Below are 23205 nucleotides of genomic sequence, written 5' to 3' on the forward strand. Positions count from 1 at the left end.
CTCCAAACCACAGTTCAAAAGCATCAGTTCTTTGGTGCTCAGCCTTCTTTATGGTCCAGTTCTCACATCTATGCATGACTACCGGAAAAACTATAGCTTTGACTAAATGGACCTTTGTTGGCAAAGTAATGTTTATCTGCCTTTCAATACACTGTCTAGGTTGGTCATAGCTTTTCTTCCAAGGAGCAAGCGTCTTTTAATTTCATGGCTGTAGTCACCATCTGCAGTGATTTTGGAGGCCAAGAAAATGAAGTCTGTTACTGTTTCCATTGTTTCCCCATCTATTTGCCATGAAGTGATGAGACTAGATGCCATGATCTTTGTTTTCTGAATGTTGAGTTTTAAGCCAATGTTTTCACTTTTCTCTTTCACCTTCATCAAGAGGCTCTTTGGTTCTTCTTCGTTTTTTGCCATAATGGTGGTGTCATCTGCACATCTGAGGTTGCTGATCTTTCTCCCTTCAATCTTGATTCTGGCTTGTGCTTCATCCAGTCCAGCATTTCCTATGATATACTCTGCATGTAAATTAAATAAGCAGGCTGACAATTTACAGCCTTGACGTATTCCTTTCCCAATTTTGGACCAGCCCATTGTTCCATGTCCGATTCTAACTGTTGCTTCTTGACCTGCATACAAGTTTCTCAGGAGGCAGGTCAGGTGGTCTAGTTTTCTCATCTCTTGAAGAATTTTCCAGTTTGTTGTGATGCACACAGTCACAGACTTTAGAGTAGTCAATGAAGCAGAAGTAGATGTTTTTCTGGAATTCTCTTGCTTTTTCAGTGATCCAGCGGATGTTGGCACTTTTTCATCTCTGGTTCCTCTGCTTTTTCTAAATCCAGCTTGAACATCTGGAAGTTCTCGGTTCACATACTGTTGAATCCTTGCTTGGAGACTTTTGATCATTACTTCGGTAGCGAGTGAAATGCCTCTTACTTGTTCTAATTTTTCTCATATAGGTACCATATCCATACTAGTCCATCTTTTATGGCAAAGAAGAATGTTCATTTCACAGTATTGACCCACCTTCATCGCCCCCATCCCCTGACCTCCACCAAATCTTCAAGGCATTATTTGTTAGCAGGTTTCAAGTTTCCATATGAAATATGACTGCCACCTAGTGGTACTCATTGGGTACTTTCAGTTGAATCCTAAGTTTTAGGCTGACAAGTTGGGAGCCTCTGGATTTTTTTTAATGTGTGTGTGTCTTTTAAAACTATAGAGATAGGAAGGGGGAAATAAGGTTTCAGGAGTTTGTGTCCCTGGAGTTCAAAAGAGCTTGATATCTCCATTTTAATAGAACAGAAAATAAGGGTAAGAGAAAAGGGCAAAGTGAAAAGGCAAAATTTCCAAGCATTGGCAACTGGAATTTGAACTGACTGTTTTCCCCTCGGTGAGATGCCTATGGTGCCTGGTACTAAATACCTACCTTGGGAACCCAGGTACTTATCAAAGAAACATAACCATAAATTTACTGACCTTTGTACCTATTTTACATTATCACCCAAAGACATAGAGACGCAAGTTGTCTGAGCTCATTTTTTGTTTATGAAAGAATGGAAATGTGTGTGTTCCTCCCCACCATTTACCTTTCCAACCTGAGCCCTCTTCTGTCTACGTTGGTTGGTAAGATTACATTCCAGTTACTCAAAGCTTCCAAAGTGGTATGAGCCTCTAAACGGTAAACTTGGCTGGAAACGTGTTCATCAGCTATTGGCGCAATACTGCTGTGTAACAGACCTTGCTGACATCCAGTAGTTTTCAATAATAAACATTTATTTGCATAGGTATAAAAGTCAAGTGTGGTTCTGCTAAGCTAGTCTGGGCTCTCTCAGGCTGTGCTTAGACTGGGCTTGGCTGGGGACTCTGGCAAGGGTTTAGGTCTGCACCAGCTCTCTCTCTCTGCAACCCAGGCTGAGTCAATAGTGGCTGTGTAGGGTGCGTCTTTCTCTTGTGAAATAGCAGGAGTGCCAGAAGCAAGCCAAACTGTGTGCCAGCAAATGCAAATACTCTTTACATCCTGTCAGTTCATGTTCTGCTCACCAGAGCCTGGAGCCCTGGGAAGTATTCTGCATCCCAAGCAGAAAGCGGAGGTGGAAGTGGATGAATATTTGCTGAATGCTACTCCAGTTTTCCACACCTACCTTTAAAATAATTGAATGAAATCAGATGAAGTCATTTACGAAAATAAAGTCTTAATGTATGAATACTGAAATTATAAGTGCTAGAAGTTTCTTAGACGTTTCAAAGATGTACACCTTGAGAAGCTTTTTAAGACTGGAAGTGTGTACCATTTGTTTTCTTTTACCTAATGCTTAGTTCAGGCTGGGCTTATCGAGATACTAAACACATGGATGAAAGAGTTCCCAAGCAAACTGGTGGGATTGAAGAATTGGGGTTTTCTCCCATTTTTTTACTATTGGCATTTGTATATTTCTGAGAGATACTGGAAAATGATAATTCTAAGGTCATGGAATTTCTGTTGTCAAATCTTGTGTTTTTCTGACATAGGAACTAGTTGTCTCCCTTCTGTGTATATATAGAACAACATAATTACAAAGATCCTTTGATTTACGTGACTTCTACATGGCCTTTTTGTGGTGTCCCACGGATGAAAGACCAGAAAAAAACCAAGGACAGTCTTGGAATGCATGAATCGATAAAACCAAGAAAGGTCTTAGAATGTAGGAACAGAAAAAAAAAAAACCACAACAGACCCTTATTGTCCTTCTCTCCCCCTTGTTGTAACTGTTAAAGAATTTCAGGTGCTCCTGAGCAGTATAACCTGTCTCCCCTTCTGCCCCAGACGGTTTCTGCCTTACTGTTCCCCCACCCAGTATATATGCCTCATCCAGTCCGCAAATGACCCGCAAGACCCCTATCCTGCTCCTTGTACCCTGGCTATAAAACTGGACCAAGGACCCCTGTTCAATGTCGGTTCTCCCTTGATCTGGCCAGCGTTCTAACAGCGTCTCCCATACTAATAAACTTTATTCTCCTCTCATCCTGTCTCACGTCTGGAAATTCTTTGCCAACTGACGCGGGGACCATGACATTCTTCCTTTTGAAAGAGGCAGGATGGATCTTCTGCCTGAAATTTGATTCGGATGCCAAGATGATTTTGCCTCTCTCTCTCACACACACACGCATGCACAGACACACACGTATGGAAAGGTTTATCACTAGCATAATGAAACTTTGGGGGAGAGTAGGGCCGGGCCTCTCAAGCTGACTAAGGAATGCCTTGAGAGAGGAAGGGCAGGAGAGTGGCATGGAGTTTTATGATGTTCAGGGTTGGGGGCTAGGAGTGGGCTGAGGATTCCTCTCATGGGCAGTGGCTTGTGTGTTCAAATTTCTTGCCAGTCGTGAAAACTTAGTAACGAGAGTGCCAAGATATGGAGCACAGAGGAAGAGGCAGAGATGAAGCTTAAAAACTGTCAGCATTTAAGATTAGAAAATGAAGTTAGACTCTTCATTATACTTTTCCAACCACATGTGTGATTGTTGATGGCTCACTGATGGAAGGTGTTTTATTGACATTGTGCTGTGTGGACTGGCTGGCAACTGCAGAAGTTGATTTCACCCAACTTTGTTCTCTTGACTTCTACTATTTCTGACGAGTACGGGCAGCCATCCCTGCTCCAAATGATATCGTTTGTGCGGAGTGCATTGTGGATGGGTGTCTGGTGATAAATGGATGTGGAGGATCTACTCTGCACCCAGACCAGGTGGCACACTTTGCTTATTAAACATGAGAGCTCAAATTTGACTTTACTTTTATATTAGGGCTAATGATCTGTGACTTTGCCTTCCATGACCAGTACTGTTTTCATTCATGTGAAGAGACAGTTGGAGGAAGTTCCTGTGTTTGTTCATGGATGAGTTTGAATGTTTATTGATCTGTCAGTAAGCAGCATGTTTCCCCAACACGTCATCTAGCATGTACCAGTGTTACTGACCAGGGTTCTTGGCCTCCTTAAATCAGTAGAAATTGGTCAGAAGCCAGATGAGAAATTCAGGCAAGTCTTGACCGGGACACGTGCTACAACACGAGGGAGTGAGAACGAGTGACATGTTCCCTTGCTCTGTCTCCGAGGGGTGGTGAGCTGGCGTCTTAAATAGGGTGAGGGTAGGGGTCGGCTGGTGGGTCAGGCTGCAGGAGTGGCTCGAGTGGTCTGCCCACCGCCTGATGGTTCCTGTTTTGTGCAGGGTACATGTACAGGGTCCTGCTTTTATTTCTGACTGTTTCAAAGTGGCAATTGGGTTTTTGGTCTTTTTGTATCTTGTTCATAATATGCCCCAACTGGGCATGTACACAGTTATTTTTAATCCCTTGTAGTTTGTTTGTATTCTGTTGCTTGAGGAGATGTTTGTCCAGGTATAAGCACTGTCGCCTGTCTTCCCAGGTGGCTCAGTGGTAAAGAACCCAGCTGACACTGCAGGAATTGCAGGAGACTGGGGTTCAATCCCTGGGTTGGAAAGATCCCCTGGAGGAGGAAATGGCAGCTCACTCCAGCATTCTTGCTGGGATAATCCCAGGGACAGAGAAGCCAGGTGGGCTACAGTCCATGGGGTCACAAAGAGTTGGACATGACTGAGCGACTGAGGATGCATGCCCTCGAGAACTGCACTCGGGGGTCCCAGGTCCCAGCCTCTCCCCAGCTCCTTAATTTGGGGTATATCCTTAGACTAGTTTATTATTTTTTAATTTCTTCTTTAACCCAATTGATTTTTTGTTTTCTTTTTGCTTAAATAAAATTAACTTTATCTTAAAGCAATGATTCTCAAACTTTAGCATGCCTTATTACTTGAGGAGCTTGTTAAAGTGTTCTCTCAGTTTCTTAATCAGTAGGTCTAGGATAGGCCTAAGAATGATGATTTCTAAGAAGTTGCTTTCTAATTATGGTGCTGGAGAAGACTCTTGAGAGTCCCTTGGACTGTAAGGAAATAATCAATCCTAAAGAAATCAATCCTGAATATTCATTGTAAGGACTGTTGCTGAAGCTGAAACTTTGATACTTTGGCCACCCAATGCAAAGAGCCAACTCACTGGAAAATACCCTTGGGAAAAATTGTGGGCAGGAGGAGAAGGGGGCGACAGAGGATGAGGTGGTTGGATGGCATCACCGACTCAATGGACGTGAGTTTGAGCTAACTCCTGGAGATAGTGAAGGCCAGGGGGGGCCAGGCATGCTGCACTCCATGGGCATTGCTAAGAGTTGGACACGACTTAGTGACTGAACAAGAAGTTCCAGGTGACACTGATGCTGTGGGTCCAGGGACTAAACTGCATCTTCTAACAGTGTCTTATGAATGAGCAGTGTCTTATAGCAGCAATACTCATAATAGCATGGGCTTTATGTGCTAGTTTGACTTTTTTCTAATGCACATGAAATAAGTATTCAGCTGTTAAAGTCCAGCTGTCTGTTACTGAAAATATGACCTCACTGGTGTGTGTGCAAAGCCTTGGAACACTGAATAGTCTCCAAATATAATTCAGAGGAAGCATCCTTTCTGGTTAAAACTGAAGATACGTACTTGAACATGTTTCTGAACAATATAAGACGGGGCAAAGCCACTGTGAGATACACGTAGTGTACACATTAGAGTCTGTGGGCAGAAACAGAGCTGTGTTTTTCATTTTGGGGGGAAGTCAGAAAGTCTCCAATTCCCCAGCTGTGTGCATAATCTAGTTCTGTCTGTGTCGTGTGCGTATGTTGGGGAGGGGCTGAGATATATTGGATGTGTGTGTACAGAGAGTATAAATGAAAACCAGATTTAACCACAAACTGGTGACTGTAGGCTGGGAAGTCCCCAAGGAGACAATGAACGGCTCAGTCATGTAACTTGATGGAACCAACCATTGTAACTCACACTGTTTATGTTGACCCCACACTCATCAAACCTCACTGTGATTAAAAAGACCCCTGACTCTTTTAACAGAGAAGGCAATGGCACCCCACTCCAGTACTCTTGCCTGGAAAATCCCATGGACGGAGGAGCCTGGTGGGCTGCCATCTATGGGGTCGCACAGAGTTGGACACGATTGAAGCGACTTAGCAGCAGCAGCAGCAGCCTCTTTTAAAGAGTTAGGGAAAAATTGTCCCAATTTTACAAGTGATTCTTGAAATTGGATAATGTCAACAACCTTTAAGTTCTCAGGCATTTGGAATTTTGTTTATACCTGATGCTTACCCAACCATAAGAACAATAGTAACTCACAAATAAACAAAATAAGCAAACAAAACTCTGTTAAGGAAATAAGACAGGTTCTTTGGACTTGAATGCCATCATTGGTACTGACTAGCATGTGGTCTAAGGGTAGTTGTTCAACCGTTCACCTCAGTCCCTCCATCTGTAAAATGGTTATTGATATGATAAGATCTGCCTTGTAAGTGTGATGTGAGGATGGCATGAATTAACCTATGTAAGGTGCTTAGAACAGTTCTTGAGAAATAGCACTCAATAATGTCACCTGTACTTGTGTATAATGTATGTGATTAAGAGAAACTCATTCAGTCAGTGATAAACTGTAGTAGTGGCTACTACCCCCATGTTAGAGAGGTCATCTTTAAATTCGTTCTTGGTGAGTTGAAGAATACACTCCTGTGATGGTACCTGCAGAAAGTACATTTTGTGGTTGGGAACTGATCAAAAAGAAAAGTCTGTATAGTAAAAGGGGTTACTACCAATTAGACAAAGTACTTGACTAGAAAAAGCTCTGTTTTTATGGACGGAAGTTCTTGTCTCCTCCCAAAATGTTCAATCCTGCAAGTCAGGATCCTTTTCCTGTCTTTCCATATCATGTATTATTTCCCTAAAAGACATTATTCAAACTGCTGCTTTTGTGGGCTAGACTATTTAAATCCATTTGTTAATTTCCATTGAGGCTAATGAGGCTTCAGAGAAGTCTACCGTTTTCAAGCCCTGATAGTTAGAACCTCTATTCCTCTTTTTCACACATTGATTAGAGTCCCAAAGCTACTGAATTTCAGGGTCAAGTTCTCTTTTTAAGAAACAAAAACATCCTTTGTGTTGCACAGAGACCACTGCCTCCCTATTGTCACCTCCAAGAGACAGGGAAGATTTGCCTTGGTCTTCTACAAGGTATTTGCAAACCCAAAAAATGTGTAGGGAGGGGACTGCCACCAACAGGGCACAGTTGAAAACCACCAACCATAATTCATTATTCTGTAACCTTTATACTCTCTTACCATTCTCTTTTGAACCCTCAAAGGGAGTATTCCACAAGCAAGGGTGTTAACTTCCTCCTTCTGTGTGCTGCCCGCTTATTATATTTTATCATCTTTGTCACGAATGGGGATGTATTTTCTTGCCACCTGTCACACTGGGACTGTTGGCACAAAACTGTGTTTGATGAGGAGATGAATCAAGATTTACTGGGTGTTAGCTTTGCAGTGATCTTCATCAGTCTGTTGATTAGTCAGAACTATATGTCACGCCCTTCCAGATACAGTTTACCAAAAAAGAATAATTTCAAAATATATTCTACATAGGTTCTCTTTAGGATGTAAATAGATATTATTCCCAAGGGGCATCAGTATTAAAAGAAGGTTGGTTTGACTAAGCTTCCTTTGCCTACTTTGTGGAGACTTGGAATTGATTCACGTTTAAATGTTGATCATCACTTTGGTTAGGGCTCAACACTTACACAAAACTCACACTTAAGTAAATTGTTCTTATTTGATCCACCTAGAAGACTCTTTTAGGGGCTTCCCAGATAGTTCAGTGGTTAAGAGTCTGCCTGCCAGTGCAGGAGACATGGGCTTGATCCCTGGGTCTGGAAGATCCTCTGGAGAAGGAAGTGGCAACCCACTCCAGTATTCTTGTCTGGGAAATCCAGTTGGAGGCTGGCCAACTACAGTCTGTGGGGTCACAAAGAATTGGACACGACTTAGCGACCCAACAACAACTGTCTTATACCTATATGATATTCTTTTTTATGACATGGTGTTGTTGTTCAGTCGCTCAGTCATGTCCAGCTCTTGGCGACCCCATGGACAGCAATATGCCAGGCTTCCCTGTCCTTCACCATCTCCTGGAGCTTGCTCAAACTCATGTCCATTGATTCAGTGATGTCATCCAACCATCTCATCCTCGGTCGTTCCCTTCTCCTCCTGTCCTCAATCTTTCCCAGCATCAGGGTCTTTTCAAATGAGTCAGTTCTTTGCAGCAGGTGCCAAAGTATTGGAGCTTCAGCATCAGTCCTTCCAATGAATATTCAGGATTGATCTCCTTTAGAATTGACTGGTTTAATCTCCTTGCAGTCCAAGAAACTCTCAAGAGTCTTCTTCAACACCACAGTTGAAAAGCATCGATTCTTCAGCACTCAGCCTTCTTTATAGTCCAACTCTCACATCCATACATGACGACTGGAAAAACCATAGCTTTGACTAGACGGACCTTTGTTCACAAAGTGATGTCTCTGCTTTTTAAAATTCTTTTTATGGCATGTGAAGAAGCTAATAAATATAACCTTAGCAATCTTTTTCTTATACTTTAATGCTAGGTATACATAAAGAAAATGATATAAAAGACATAGAAGCTAGTGCTAGTGCTAAGTCACTTCAGTCTTGTCAGACTGTTTGTGAGTCTATGGACCATAGCCTGCTAGGCTCCTCTGTCCATGAATTCTCCTGGCAAGAATACTGGCATGAGTTGCTGTTCCCTTCTCCAGGGGATCTTCTCCACCCAGGGACTGAGCCTGCATCTTAACATCTCCTGCATTGGCAGGCGGGTTCTTTACCACTAAAGCCACCTCGGAATCCCCATGGAGGCTAAAGAAGATATTTTCATTGAAAGGCCTTCTCCCCTCATAACGCATCTCAGCACCTCTTCTCCTGGATGGCACCATTATCCTGATTTTGTTAACATTGTTTGCTTTTATTGTATAGTCTTTCATTTGTGAACCTAGATATAGAATTTTGGGATAAGGAGGTATGGATATCTTCAATTTTATTAGAAATTGTTGAACATTTTCCATAATGATGGTACCAATTTGCATTCCTACTGCAAGGGCTTGAGGGCTTCCATTGCTCCACATCCTCACCAACAGTCAGTTCTGTCTAACTTTCTTACTGATTGCTAAATGAGAATAGGCACATATAATGTATCTGATAGACAGAGTGCCTGATGAACTATGGACGGAGGTTCGTGACATTGTACAGGAGACAGGGATCAAGACCATCCCCATGGAAAAGAAATGCAAAAAAGCAAAATGGCTCTCTGAGGAGGCCTCATAAATAGCTGTGAAAAGAAAAGAAGTGAAAAGCAAAAGGGAAAAGGAAAGATATAAGCATCTGAATGCAGAGTTCCAAAGAATAGCAAGGAGAGATAAGAAAGCCTTCCTCAGCGATCAATGCAAAGAAATAGAGGAAAACAACAGAATGGGAAAGACTAGAGATCTCTTCAAGAAAATTAAAGATGCCAAGGGAACATTTCATGCAAAGATGGGCTTGATAAAGAACAGAAATGGTATGGACCTAACAGAAGCAGAAGATATTAAGAAGAGATGGCAAGAATACACAGAAGAACTATACAAAAAAGATCTTCATGACCCAGATAATCAGGATGGTTTGATCACTCACCTAGAGCCAGACATCCTGGAATGTGAAGTCAAGTGGGCCTTAGAAAGCATCACTACGAACAAAGCTAGTGGAGGTGATGGCATTCCAGTGGAGCTATTTCAAATCCTGAAAGATGATGCTGTGAAAGTGCTGCACTCAATATGCCAGCAAATTTGGAAAACTCAGCAATGGCCACAGGACTGGAAAAGGTCAGTTTTCATTCCAATCCCAAAGAAAGGCAATGCCAAAGAATGCTCAAACTACTACACAGTTGCACTCATCTCACATGCTAGTAAAGGAATGCTCAAAATTCTCCAAGCCAGGCTTCAGCAGTACATGAACCGTGAACTTCCAGATGTTCAAGCTGGTTTTAGGAAAGGCAGAGGAACCAGAGATCAAATTGCCAACATCTGCTGGATCATGGAAAAAGCAAGAGAGTTCCAGAAAAACATCTATTTCTGCTTTATTGACTATGCCAAAGGCTTTGACTGTGTGGATCACAAGAAACTGTGGAAAATTCTTCAAGAGATGGGAATACCATCTCCTGACCTGCCTCTTGAGAAACCTATATGCAGGTCAGGAAGCAACAGTTCGAACTGGACATAGAACAACAGACTGGTTCCAAATAGGAAAAGGAGTACGTCAAGGCTGTATATTGTCACCCTGCTCATTAACTTCAATGCAGAGTACATCATGAGAAACACTGGGCTGGAAGAAGCACAAGCTGGAATCAAGATTGTCAGGAGAAATATCAATAACCTCAAATATGCAGATGACACCACTCTTATGGCAGAAAGTGAAGAGGAACTAAAAAGCCTCTTGATGAAAGTGAAAGAGGAGAGTAAAAAAGTTGGCTTAAAGCTCAACGTTCAGTAAACGAAGATCATGGCTTCCGGTCCCATCACTTCATGGCAAATAGATGGGGAAACAGTGGAAACAGTGTCACAATTTATTTTTGGGGGCTCCGAAATCACTGCAGATGGTGACTGCGGCCATGAAATTAAAAGATGCTTACCCCTTGGAAGGAAAGTTATGACCAACCTAGATAGCATATTAAAAAGCAGAGATATTACTTTGCCAACAAAGGTCCGTCTAGTCAAGGCTATGGTTTTTCCAGTGGTCATGTATGGGTGTGAGCGTTAGACTGTGAAGAAAGCTGAGCGCTGAAGAATTGATGCTTTTGAACTGTGGTGTTGGAGAAGACTCTTGAGAGTCCCTTGGACTGCAAGGAGATCCAACCAGTCCATCCTAAAGGAGATCAGTCCTGGGTGTTCATTGGAAGGACTGATGCTGAAGCTGAAACTCCAATACTTTGGCCACCTCATGCGAACAGCTGACTCATTGGAAAAGACCCTGATGCTGGGAGGGATTGGGGTCAGGAGGAGAAGGGGACGACAGAGGATGAGATGGCTGGATGGCATCATGGACTCAATGGACATGAGTTTGAGCGAACTCCAGGAGTTGGTGATGGACAGGGAGGCCTGGCGTGCTGTGATTCATGGGATTGCAAAGAGTCGGACACAACTGAGCAACTGAACTGAACTGAACTGATCTTTACACTGTGGAGTCATCCAAAACATGATTTGCTTACTTTCCATGTCTTTCTTTGTAAAACATTTAAATATAGTGTTTCTATTTCCTCATATGAAGTCTTGCATTTTTCGGTTAGGTTCTTTTTAAGTACTTTATGTTTTTAGAGGTACTTGTAAATGTCAAGTTTTTTTCTTTAAACTGTTGGTGGTATCAAGATTTTTGTATTCTGATTTTACATCCATCAATTCTACTAATCTCATGTATTCTAATATTTTACCTGTAGAATCTTTTGGATTTTTAAAATATACAATCACAGTGAATAATGAGTTTATGTCTCCTTTTTATATGTGTGTGTGTGTGTGTGTGCGCACGTGTTTTTCTTTTTTTCTTGTCCTACTGCATCTGCTGGTACCCTTAGGAAAACAACGAATAGAAGTGGTAGTAACAAGTATTCCTGTGTTATGGTGACTCTCCTAGGGAAGCATTCAGAAGTTAAATATTTGTAAGTTTTAAAGAATTTTAATGTACTATAGAGTTAGCATTTTTCTTTTTAGTATAAGAATTCTGATTCTGAGTTTTAACCTGATGTGTAGATTCATGTAACCACCACCATAATCATCACGACCGAGAATAGTCACCCTCAAAATTCCTTTGTATGCAGCTCCATTGTAGTCACACATTCCCCTTTGTCTGACTTCTGGCCACTGCTGCTCTGATCTGTTCTTCATCTGTGTGGTTTTGCCTTTTTCAGAATGTTATATGAAATTAAACAACAGTTAACCTCTAAGGCTGACTTCCTTTACTCTGCATAAGAATATTTGTCTTTGTTGATGTATTGTTACTATTGTTGAGTAGTATTGAATTCTGTGGACATGCTGCAGTTTATGTATACATTAACCAGATGAATTATGCACGTTTTTTAGCTATGCACGTTTAGCTATGCACGTTTTTTGCTTCTTTGGATAATGGAGATAATGCACCTACATCATAGGGTTATTGTAGGGATGAAATGAATTAATTGCTATGAAATACTTAGATAATTCCTGATGTATAGTACGTGCTCAATAAATACAATCTGTTATTACTGTCCACATTATTAGTAAAGATTTTGAAGTAGAAAAGAACTTGACAAGTTCAGCGACTAGGAAGAGAGCCAACGTGCCTGGTGTGTAACGAGAGGGGAAGGTGGCATGTAGAAGGTGTGTAGGAGCAGGGTCAGACCTTATGGGCTACAGCCTGGAGTTTTTATTTTAGTCCAAATACAGTGGAAAGCACAGGGATGAGACGTGATCTGGTTTATGACTTTAGTAGATCATTTAGGCTGTGATGAGGAGAATGAGTTATGGAGGTGGTGGGAGTGAAAGCAGGTTACCGTAGTAGTCCAGAGAAAAGACGGTGGTGGCTTAGACCACAGTGGTGCTTATGGGGTTGGTGAGAAGTGGTTTGATTGAAGGTAGGGTTTGGAGGTATAGCCCACGGAACTTGCTGAGGGATTGTAGTTCAGTGGAACACATTCTGCTTCAGAGTAGTGGTGTGGCTAGTGGCTAGTCTTAATTATCAACAGCAACACTGTTTTTTTCTTATGGCTTTCCTGAAGATTTTCCTCATCCATTAAAAAAAATACATTGGAATATAGTTGATTTACAATGTTGTGTTAGTTTCTGCTGTACAGCAAAGTGAATCAGCTATGCATATGCACATATATCGACTCTCTTAGATTCTTTTCCCTCACCAGTCATTACAGAGTATTGAGAAGAGTTCCCTGTACTATACAGTAGGTTCTTATTAGTTATGTATTTTACGTAGAGTAGTGTGTCATCTACTTTTGAATTGAAACTTAAATTTTCTTGCCCGATTTCTGGAATCCACCTGAAGAAATAGCCTGCCTTTTCAAACACTTTTACATGACATCTGATTTCTTTCTTACTCATAATCACAGTCCCAAACACATTTGTAAAAAAAGTAAAGAATAAAAACGGAAACTTATCCCACAATAGTGTTTTCTCCGTGTTTTTCTTTGTGGTTCTCTACAGCCTGTGCGGTGCTGTGACCCCACATTCTAAGTCGTCCTGCTGGAAGGAAATTTGATTCACCAGTGGGATGGTAGTTTTAGTGGTTGGCAGGAGTTCCTGTGTACACTTGGGACTGACTGTTGGAATAAACATTATTAGACTCAGACTAAAATTGGACCAGAAATTTATTTTCATCCTCCTTTCAACCTCAACTCACCCTCGAGTCTCTCATCCACATGACAAATGGTCTTGACTTTTTGAAGTGATCTTAAAGATTAAAGTCAGCCCTGGGTGCTGGCTTATTAGTCTTGCATTCAAATGGAGATTTTTTTTTAAATTTTGGAAACAGTTAAAAATAGAGTTCTCTGATCTCACATGGAGACATTTTCTTTTATTTCCTGTGTGTCTCCTCTTAACATGACTATATTTGTTCTCTATGGGTCTTTAGCTTCCAACTCCTTCTTAAGACAAACACCTGATCAGTCTTTATCTGGAACACTCATTATGTCCTTTTTAAAAAAAAAAAAAATTCCATCCTATCTGCTTAATTTTGGACATCTCATATTTCAGGATTTGCTAAATCGGGGGGAAATCTCCCTTCTATCTTGAGTTTCTAGTTGTGTTTTACCCCAGTTTTTATCATCTTTTGCCAGGTTAATGTCCAACTATGGTATTTATTTACTCAGTTGACTGGTAGGAGGGCTTATGGAATCTTACTCATTAGAATTTTGTGCATAATTTTGTGCTTCTTTGTAATTGACTTCTTTTGTGATCTTACAGAATACCAAGCTGCTATTTTACACTTGAAGAGGGAGCACAAAGAAGAAATTGAAAACCTGCAGGTATATTTCTCTGATTCTACTGAACTTGTTATTTGAGACTGATGCTTGGTTTTCTCATGTGTTGAAGTAAACACTCTGCTTTTTTGACACATTTACCCAGACAGCATCTCCACTTTGTACCTACCGCAAAGTCTTGAGTTTATCCTGGGGATGAAAGTCTTGAACGCCATTTTTAGTAGAATTGATTTCCTATTAAAAAAAAAAAAATACCACAAATGCATTTGGAGAAAGATTTGATTGGAGAAAATGATGGTTTTATTTGGAATGCAGGGAAGAAGATTGAGTATTTAGACTTTCATTGTAAATAAGAAAGCTCTGAAATATTGTTTCCTATGCACATTGCAAATTATTTTGTTGGGCGTCTTCCCAGCCTTATGTTCGTTTCTGTGTGTTGCTTAGACATGTCTGCAATGTGATGTCAGGCAGATTAAGGTAGTTAAGGAAGCGGTCCTAGTAGGAGAAAGAATTGTGCTGGATCAGCCATTCCATATCCCCAGAGAGTGCTTGGACGCTGCTAACTTGATCTCCTTTGTGAAGTCCAGAAATTCTGAGGGATCGTTTCCTTTGTCCCACTAATTATCATTCCCTTATGTTTGGTATTTACTTGCTGGGCCTGTAACAGGAAGTTTCACAGTCATAATTTCACATAACTAAATATTGAATCAGGCACTGATTCCAGTTTACTGATAACTGGGGTTGACCCCATATCTCAGGAGAGAGAACATTAGTGAAATTGAAATCAGACTTGGTAATTGTATAGTGCTAGGTCATTACATGCTAATTCAGTGAGTTTGTGGATCAAATATTCTTTCCATTAGGTGATAGTATACTTTTTTAAATAACTGAGAAATAACTGAGATTGTATATTTGATTTTATATGAAACTACTGCAGGTAGCAAAAAGATCACTTAATAAGTCATGTGTGTGTGTTAGTCACTCAATCATGTCCGACTCTTTGCAACCCCATGGACTGTAGCCTGCCAGGCTCCCCATCTATGGAATTTCCCAGGCAAGAACACTGGAGTGGGGGTGCCATTTCCTACTCCAGGGGATCTTCCCAACCCAGGGATCAAACCTGAGTCTCCTGAATTGCAGACAGATTCTTTACCGTCTGAGCTACCAGGGCAGCCTTATGGGGTATGAATTCAGGCCACCCCTGAACAGCTTGGTTTTAATAGTCTGGGGGAGGGAATAAGTCCATTTCACAAAGAAACAAAAAAGTGGAAAAGTACCTCTGACTCCTAGGGGACAAAGATGGGGGAGGGAGGGGAGGGGGGGCCCTTATCTCCTTTGTTGCAAAATGCTCTACAGAGACCTTGCTTTTCCCCTTTGTTCTGATGTGTAAAAGATCGCCAGCTGTCTCAGAGAAGCTGCAGTGGGAATATATTAAAGAAGCAGATTGCTGAAGAGGGTGGTACAGAAGTGAGTCCGTGAGCAGAAGCACTCTATAACAACTCAGCCCTAAGAATTAACACAACCTTCCCCAAGTTGTAGATCAGCCCTGGGAGTACTTTGACAGCTAATAATATTCACAGGGACCTCAGGTACTCCCATGGTGTAAATAAAGATTTTTTGCTTTGAAATTGTCTAGGAACACGGTTTGAAAATCACCATCACAGCTCTTGTACAAAATCTTATATAGTTGGTTTTTGTCTTATTGTAGTCAGAGAACCAGCTGTGATGATATTTAATGCATGATGAGAGTATGAAAGAATTCAGGTTTTTGAGTTAGGATTCAGTTCAGCTCCTTGCACTGTGCCATTAGGAAAGTAATCAACTTCTCTGGCATTTGGTTTTCTCAGTTTCAGCATTTGTTCAATAATAATCATATTGATGCCCAAATAACAAGTATTGGAGAAGATGTGGAGAAAATAGAACCCTCCTACACTGTTGGTAGGAATGTGAACTGGTGCAGCTACTATGGAGAACAATATGGAGGTTTCTCAAAAAACTACAATAGAGCTACTATATGAGATAGCAGTTCCACTCCTGGGTGTATACCTGAAAAAAACAAAAACACTTAATTTGAAAGCTATATGCACCTCAATGTTCATAGCAGCATTATTCACAATTACCAAGATATGGATGAACCCTAACTGTTCATCAACAGGTGAATGGATAAATATATAAATAAGCTACAAGGATATATAGTACCATGCAAGGAACATAGCCAATACTTTACAATAACTCTAGATGGAATATAACTTTTAAAAATTGTGAACCACTGTGTTGTACACCTATAACAGAATATTGTACATCAACTGTTAGCTCAGTTTTAAAAAATGTAGTCATTTTGATGATGTCTGCATTCTAGGATTGTTCAATATGACATATACCCGATTATGAACACATGTTCAGTAAATACCATTTCTCATTCATTTCGCTCTGCTCAAGTCTCCTTGTAATTAGGCAGCTTGAGTTTAGAGCAGTCCTCAGGTCCTTTTGATTGAGGACTTCTTTGGGACTTTGACATTCTTTCCATGGTCTTCCAGCTGTCCACTAGCCTCTGTGCTCTATATCAGGGGGTCTAAACAGGCTTTCCCAGAGGTCATTATGCTGAACAGTGAGCCTCCAAAATGCTCCTTGACAAAAATATTTCATGGTCTAATAAGTTTGAGAAATATCTTGTTCCCCTGTTAGAGCATTACCGTGAATAGAGAGGAGCAGAGGGACGGAGGGAAGAAGGGAGGGTTCTATAGCTTGTTTCTCATAATTCTTTTCTTCCTCCTAGTAACCGATGTTTCTGAATACTGCTCTGTGTTGATCTGTATAATCTTATCTCAGTGTACAATCTACTTTCTTAGTCTTGAGTTCTTTGAGTGATGTTATTACCCTTTTCGTGCCACCAAGGTCCTGCTTATTAATCTGATTGTAGGTACCTGGGGGGAGCAGTTTTTTTCTCTGTTTGTGAAAGTACCTAGTAAAGTTCTTGGCACATAGATGATGCACAAATATTTTTTTTACAATAACCTATGATTGAAAAACAAGTAGTTTACTGAAAAAAAAAAAAAAAACAACCAGACAAGTAGTGACTAAAATGTAATCAAATCCCCCCTGTATGCCAACCTTTGTTCTATGCATTTGGTACTAGTATTAGAAAGAGTAAATGTAGAAATATAAACAAAGATTTGTCCCCATTTTCAGATTTTGCAACCTGAGGCTTTCCGAGTCTGTGAATTGTCAGAAATCCTAGATTAGTATGTGTTTGTGTGCTGGGTCTCTCAGTCGTGACCAGTTATTTGCAACCCAGTGGACTGTAGCCCCACTAGTCTCCTCTGTCCATGGGATTATCCCAGCAGGAATATTGGAGTAGGTTGCCAGGGAGCCTGAATTTGAATCCATCTAGATCTGTCTGACTTTGAAGCCAATGTTTTTCTATTAATCAATGCAACATTAATGGAAAGAACATTGGATCTAGAAATACAAGGTCTGGAGTGTGGTCTCACTTTGGGGACAATGAACTGTGTGACCTTCAGACAATTTTTTTGAATCATTTTTCTAATTTACAAAATGAAGAACCAGGCCGTATATTAATAGCAGCTTTGGATTTTATCACTGGTCCAACCACACTTTAAAAGATAAATTCAGTTTGTCCACCACATTGTCCTTTCAGCCTTCAGTTCAGTTCATTTCAGTCGCTCAGTCGTGTTCGACTCTTTGCGACCCCATGAATCGCAGCACACCTTAGGGTTACCTAACTCAGCATCTGTAAACCCTGTGTTTTATACCTCTCCTTATTTTCCTCCTCCTTCTGGAGGTTCCCCTTTCTAACCAGGGGTGTCTCTTCTCAGCTCTCCTTGCTTCCTTGGGACACTGTCTTCTGTCCTCCCAGTGCTGATTAGGATGCCTGACTCAGTGAGGGAGCACAGCTCTCAGAATGGCAAATGCAGCTTCCATAGGAGGGCCAGCTCTGCTTTCTGACAGGAGGGAAGCATAAAGATGGGTAGAACTTCTTTGGCTCTCTACTTCCTCAATTTTGTAAGTGGAGGGGGGAAAAAAATGCATGCCCCATATCTGGCTTTTGAGGAGCTTGGATAATGTAAAAATCCTGTTTTTGACCAGCACTTTCAGCAGTGCAGAAGTAAGTGCCTTAGAAATGACACGTTGTTTTATCAATTTGTAACTAATGTTCTTTGAGTTGTGAGATAGAAGAAAACTAGCCAACAGTCACATTTCCTTTACGGGAACCTTTTCCATTTACCCCATTCATCACAGCCACGGTCCTCACTGAGGGGAAGCTTGACTGAAAACTGGCCTCTAGCAGGCCCCTGCTCATTGTGCAATGCAGGCGCATTTCTAACATGGTAACTCCTACTGTGAAATGATCCAGGGATGGGTGCCAAACTGGAAATTAACTTACGTTGTACCTGTGGGCCCCCAGAGAACTAAATGGTATGTTGACCTCCACTAAGAGAAACTTGTAGATGTCCTTACTTTCCTCTCTCTAACCCACCCCACTGGTCCATTTCTAATAGTAAACACATTGCTGTTGAAACAAAATTGAGTACAAACTACACTTGAGCTGATACAGCTAAGTTTACAAAGACATGCACACCCTGATCCTAGCCCATTTGTTATGTTCTTTACTATCAACATAACACATTTAAATCTGTTAATTCCTGGCGAATACTTTGAGGGAAGGGAAATAATTTGTAGATTGATAAACAAAACTTTTGCAAATATGAAATATTTCATTAAACCCTTATGGCATTCCCCTAAGTGCTGATATTTCATTACTGAGATGCCAGGAAAGATGAGAGAGTGTTGGGAAATATCTTAATTTATTGTTTCATTGTGTGCATATAGTATAATGTTAGGAGTTTAGTGGATTTGCTGGTTTGCCCCTGGTGATGTGCCTTGTAGACTCCCTGGCTACATAGAAGCATGCAAGTAACTTTGGGACGGAGCTTCGATGAAAAACAAAAAGTGATTAATTCCTTGGCTGACTTAGCTCAGGAGCCCTTTGTCTCAGCCTTCAAGATGCTGTCTCGCCCCGTATAATTCCACTATTTTTTCAAGTTGCATTTGCTGATAGAGGGAAGCTGGTTGGAGAATGAAGACTGTGTGCTTTACTTGAATTCGTATCATTGTTTGCCTCCTTCAGGCACCATCGGCTCCAAACATCCCCACTGTGTCTTTTTTTTTTTTTTTTTAAATTGAAGCATAGTAGATTTGCAGTGTTGTATACAACCTCTGCTGCACAGCAGAGTAGTATTTTAAAATATTGTTTTCCTTCAGGGTTTATCCCAGAAGATTGTATATAGTTCCCTGTGCTATACAGTATGACCTTGTTATTTATCCATTCTAAATGTAATTGTTTGCATCTACCAACCCCAAATTCCCAGTCCATCCCTCTTCTCACCACCCCTCCTTGGCAACCACAAGTCTGATTTGTGTCTGTGCATCTGTTTCTGTTTTGTAGATAAGTTCGTGTGTGCCATATTTTAGATTCCACATATAAGTAATATCATATGGTGATAACGTATGGTATTTGTCTCTTTTTTCTGACTTATTTCACTTAGTATGATAATCTCAAGTTGTATCCATGCTGCTGCAAATGGCGTTATTTCATTCTCTTTTAATGGCTGAGTAGTATTCCATTGTATGTATGTACGACATCTTTTTTCCCCATTCATCTATCAGTGGACATCTGGGTTGTTTCCAAGTTTTGGCTATTGTAAATAGTGCTGCTGTGAATCCCTTTGAGTCTTAAACTCTGAACTTGAGTCACTCACGTGAGCCAAGATGATGATTCTTTTTTATAGTTTTTGATGGAAGGGGACAAGCAGATGCTGAAATGGTGACTTTTTGAATGTTAAGCCTTTGCTTTTTAAAAAACTTTAAAATTTGAAGTATAGTTGATTTACAGCGTTGTGTTAGTTTATAGTGTACAGCAACATGATTCAGTTATTGACCTTTGCTCTTTTGACTTTTCATGAAATATGAGAAAGTGAATGAAGTATGTTAGATCCCATGGGGAGTGCTTCCTTCTCCCTTGATATGTCTTACTTTGCTCAGTAATGCTGTGAGTTTGTTAGTCCTTGGGTGAATAATGGGTTCTGTAGCAGTAAAGTAGGGGGAAGGCAATGGCACCCCACTCCAGTACTCTTGCCTGGAAAATCCCATGGACGGAGGAGCCTGGTAAGCTGCAGTCTGCGGGGTCTCTAAGAATCAGACACAACTGAGCGACTTCACTTACACTTTTCACTTTCATGTATTGGAGAAGGAAATGGCAACCCACTCCAGTGTTCTTGCCTGGAGAACCCCAGGGACGGGGGAGCCTGGTGGGCTGCCGTCTATGGGATTGCACAGAGTCGGACACGACTGAAGTGACCTAGCAGCAGCAGCAGTAGCAGCAATAAAGTAAGAGTATAGAACTAGGTAGTCTAGGTTTTCTTCTGAATTATTTCTGGCCTGGGGAGAGTGGACCCATGTGTCTGGCTCAACTCAATCCAAAAGTCTTTGAGATACCCTGGTTCCATATTACCTGAAGCAGTGCTAAACAGCGAGTCAAAATATAAAAAGTTACTGAGTGATCTGACTGGATGTTGCTAGAAATTGCTTCATGATTCATGGTATTTCAGGTTTATGTTATTTTGGAGATAGCATTGGGAGGCCAAAGAGTTCTTAACTTTATGGCGCTGTCAAATACAATCCAAAGAAGTTTGTTTGATCATAATAATGCTATTTAAAAAATCACCCTTCAGTCAATTTAAATGAACACCTGTGGTCTAATTTCCACAATGCTTCCCCTGCTTCCCTATCATCTTGTTGATGTTAATTGCTTGACCCTGTAGACATCCATGTTGGTGACTCCTAATACTGAGCTGGAAGAAGCTGAGTAAGAATGTCCTCATCCTCTTTCTCCATGGCCTCATAAATAACAAGCAAACATCCCTTTTACTTTTATAACTTCGTGAACTTTTATATTTCTTTTCTCTTCCCTCCTTTCCTTTCTTTCTTTCTCTTGTCCTTCTCTGAAAGTGTTAATGATGGAATAGAGAGGGCAGCCATGTTGGAAAGGTGAGCAAAAGATAGTTCTTAGGGCAGAAAATTGAGTATCATTGGTGTTCTATTACATTTTTAGGAATGTTCTACTACATTTTTGCTTTATTTTTCAAAATTTAAATGCTGAGTACCCTTTGCTTTCTGACTTTGATTGGAGAAGATTATGATCATCATTATTGGATATGAAGTACAAACTTCCAGGCATTCTGCTTGATGCTTTATTTGTATACATGATATCTAATCAGTTGAGGCTCAGAAGTTAAGTGCTGTCCTGAGTTTTCATAACTGGCTAGTATAATGGCAGGGTCTCCTAACCAGGTCTGTCTGGTTTCTAAATATACTTTGTTTCTGCTGTCAGTTTATCAGCTGCTTTGATTCACTTTCTCTAGTACAATAGTTTTCTAACTCTTCAGTTTCCCTCTTCCCTTCATCCTGTGACAAACATCTCTGCAGATCATCCCTTATTATTATCCTATACAAGCTCTTTATTGGGTGAGAAAGATGGAGACATTTCTATGATGTTTATAAACAAAAAATAGCAACAGAGTTCTCTTATCTCACAGGTTTCAGAAATGACAAGCCGTTCTTCCTACCTAAGTATAGAAGAAAATAGCACGTTGAAGATTGCCCTTTCTAACCTCATTTCTCACAGCACGTCCTGAATCCAGCTTGAGGAAGAGCCTCTAGTATTTATCACCATAATCTTGATAGTTGTCTATATTCATCTTAGAGATTTGACACCTGAGTCTCAGACAAATTAATTCCTGAGACCATTGAGAAAATACAGTGGCAGAACTTTTCTGCTTCTTGCCAGCTACTCAATTCATTGATTTCTACAGTTTGAACATAGGAGTTCCTCAGCTGTTTTCAGACTTTGCCTTCCCCAGTGGAGTCCCAGCGTTACCGATTCTTTAAGCAAATGGGAGATGTGACTGTGCTCTGTGCTGTCATCTGTTTGTAGGATGGGCTCACGTGTGATAGGTGGCGCTTTAACCTCTTCTAACAAGCCCAGCCTTGTGTGGGCTTTGGAATCCAGAGTGTGAATTTATGATGTCTGTGTGTTTATGCATTTTGACCATTTCACTGCCACTGATTCTCATGAGGGTTAATAATAATCATAGCTGCTATTTAATGATCATTTACTATGTTCCACTCTTTTTGTATGAAGATTAAATGAGTTATTATATCAACCTTACGAAGCGACACTCAGTATCTACACTGAACCTCTGGAAGTTCTTCCACGTTGAATGTCCTTTCCTAGAAAGGATTTGTGACGTGACCTTGTTTCTGGACTGACCTTTGCCTTTGATCTCTCCTTGGGTAAAATATCAGTCCTTAAGAGCAGTGTACCTTAGCAGCAGAAATTGCTGAAGAACTAACCCACATAATGACTGTAAGTAACCATTCTCTGGATGAAATGTAACGCAATTCTAGGCAGAAGAACTGAGTAGAAACAACAGAGTGGCTGTGCAGTCTCCCTCGGGTTGAATCCTACATGTGTTCAGTCGCTCAGTTGTGTCCAACTCTTGGCGACCCCACGGACTGCAGCACGCCAGGCTCCCTTGACCATCACCAACACCCAGAGCTTGCTCAGACTCATGTCCATTGAGTCAGTGATGCCATCCAACCATCTCATCCTCTGTTGCCTCCTTCTCCTGCCTTCAATCTTTCCCAGCATCAGGGTTTTTTTCCAAGGAGTCAGTTTTTATGATCAGGTGGCTAAAGTATTGGAGCTTCAGCATCAGTCCTTCCAATGAATATTCAGGACTAGCTTTCCTTTAGGATGGACTGGTTGGAGCTCCTTGCAGTCCAAGGGACTCTCAAGAGTCTTCCCCAACACCACAGTTCAGAAGTGTCAAGGACCTGTGTGTGTGGTCTTGAACAAATTATCTAAACCTTTCTGAGCTTCAGTTTCTCATCAGAAACTGTGATCATAGTGGCACTGTAACTTGGTTCATAGGATGCTGATGGCAACTGTAGTGATAGTTAAATGTGGGATGGAGGTGCAATGGCATTGGTAGATGACCAATAAATAACTATTTGTTCTGAGGATCAGCATATTTAGTTCACTTTAAGTCAGTGGCTGTTGATGTGTATTTTTTGGCAGTGAAGTTTTTTTTTTTTTTTTTTTTTACTATAAACCATGTACCTATATAAAGGAAAAATATTCTGTAATTAATGTCATAATGTTCCCAAGAGCATCGCTTTTAACATTTTTGTGATATA

General features: G+C 40.8%; 1 protein-coding gene across 1 annotated transcript in view; it reads left to right on the forward strand.

Annotated features, from left to right (window-relative positions):
• Positions 1-23205, forward strand: part of FMN1 (formin 1) — a 432398-nt gene that overhangs the window by 160502 nt on the left and 248691 nt on the right. The window contains exon 4 of the mRNA XM_052647085.1: positions 13910-13971. Within this exon, the coding sequence (XP_052503045.1) occupies positions 13910-13971 (62 nt within the window). The remainder of the gene's footprint in view (positions 1-13909; positions 13972-23205) is intronic.

Source organism: Budorcas taxicolor, chromosome 10, assembly GCF_023091745.1.
Source record: "Budorcas taxicolor isolate Tak-1 chromosome 10, Takin1.1, whole genome shotgun sequence".
Taxonomy (NCBI): domain Eukaryota; kingdom Metazoa; phylum Chordata; class Mammalia; order Artiodactyla; family Bovidae; genus Budorcas; species Budorcas taxicolor.